The following is a 1,306-nucleotide window of genomic DNA, read 5'->3' on the forward strand; positions in this document are numbered from 1 at the left end:
GCCGCCCTACCACTGGTACACATTCACGCGCCAGTGCAGCAGCAGCAGCAGCAGCAGCAGCAGCTGGCTGCCGCGCCTTGCGACTGCAGAGGACCCACTGGGAGGTAACCATTTTGGGGGTGACGGCTTCTCAGGAGCTGCTGTTTCCATTCGAGCTGCGTCTCCTCCTGTTGCTGCTGCTGCTGCTGCTGCCCCCGCTGCTGCTGCTGCGGGGAGCCATTCGAGGGCTGCTGCACGGGGGCAGGACCTTGCAGAGTTTCCAGCAGCAGCAGCAGCAGGAGGAGCAGCCCCAGCTGCAGCAGGATTTTCTGGAGGGTCTCCTCCCCCCCCAGCAGCAGCAACAGCAGAAGCAGCAGCAGCAGCAAATGCAGAAGCTGATGCCCTCTGGGTTTATTCCCTAACAGCGCAGCGGGGAATCCCCGCGGCGCTGCGGCGGATGCTGGCAGTCTGCAGGCCCAAGCAGCAACAGCAGCAGCAGCAGGGAGAGCTAGATGAGCAGCAGCAGCAGCAGCAGCAGCAGCAGCAGGAAGATGAGGGGGAGCCAGTGGTGCTGCACTGCCGCAGCTGCACCACGGGGCCGCACAACCGAGATGTCTTTCTTGCTGTTACTGGTGGGGGGGCCCTAAGCCCTCACTGGGGTGCTGCTTTTGTTGCTTCGGTGCTTAGCAGCAGCATGGGCAGCAGCAGCAGCAGCAGCACCAGCAGCACCAGCAGCAGCAGCACGGCCAACAGCATTGCGACCCTCTCTTGGCTGCAGCTGCTGGAGCTCGCGCACACCCAGACCATGTGGCCCGCGCGGGGCCCCGCGGCTCCGCTGCTGCAGCAGCCGCCCCCCAGCCCAGCAGCAGCAGCAGCAGCAGCAGCAGCAGCAGCAGATGGAGACGCAGTCGCAGAAATGTGCAGGAGGGGCCGCCCAGGGAGACAGCCAGGGAAAGGCGGAGACTTAATGGCTTTGACCCGCAGCTACAGGGGGGCCTTTTCTGTGGAGCGGTGCTGCAGCAGCATCTGGGGAGCAGCAGCAGCAGCAGCAGCAGCAGCAGGAGGCTCGCAGGCGGCGGGGAGCAGCGCTGAGACCCAGCAGCAGACACAGCCTCGCCCCAAGCAGCAGGAAGCAGCAGCGGCCAACAGTGTGCTGCGCCCCACAGCTTCTCGCGACGGCGCAGCAGCAGCAGCAGCAGCAGACGGTGGAGCGACGCGGTCTACGACGCAGAGGTCGCAGGAAGCAGCAGCAGCAGCAGCAGCAACTGCTGCTGCTGCTGCTGCTGCTGCGCGACTCAGAGCTACCTCAGCACTTGCCATTGCGGGG

General features: G+C 65.5%; 1 protein-coding gene across 1 annotated transcript in view; it reads left to right on the forward strand.

Moving 5' to 3' along the window:
• Positions 1–1,306, forward strand: part of ETH_00036420 (zinc finger (C3HC4 RING finger) protein, putative) — a gene marked incomplete at both ends in the record, with an annotated part of 2,863 nt that overhangs the window by 1,386 nt on the left and 171 nt on the right. The window contains one exon of the mRNA XM_013374963.1: positions 90–1,304. Within this exon, the coding sequence (XP_013230417.1) occupies positions 90–1,304 (1,215 nt within the window). The remainder of the gene's footprint in view (positions 1–89; positions 1,305–1,306) is intronic.

Source organism: Eimeria tenella, genomic scaffold, assembly GCF_000499545.2.
Source record: "Eimeria tenella Houghton genomic scaffold, Eth_scaff2404, whole genome shotgun sequence".
Taxonomy (NCBI): Eukaryota; Apicomplexa; class Conoidasida; order Eucoccidiorida; family Eimeriidae; genus Eimeria; species Eimeria tenella.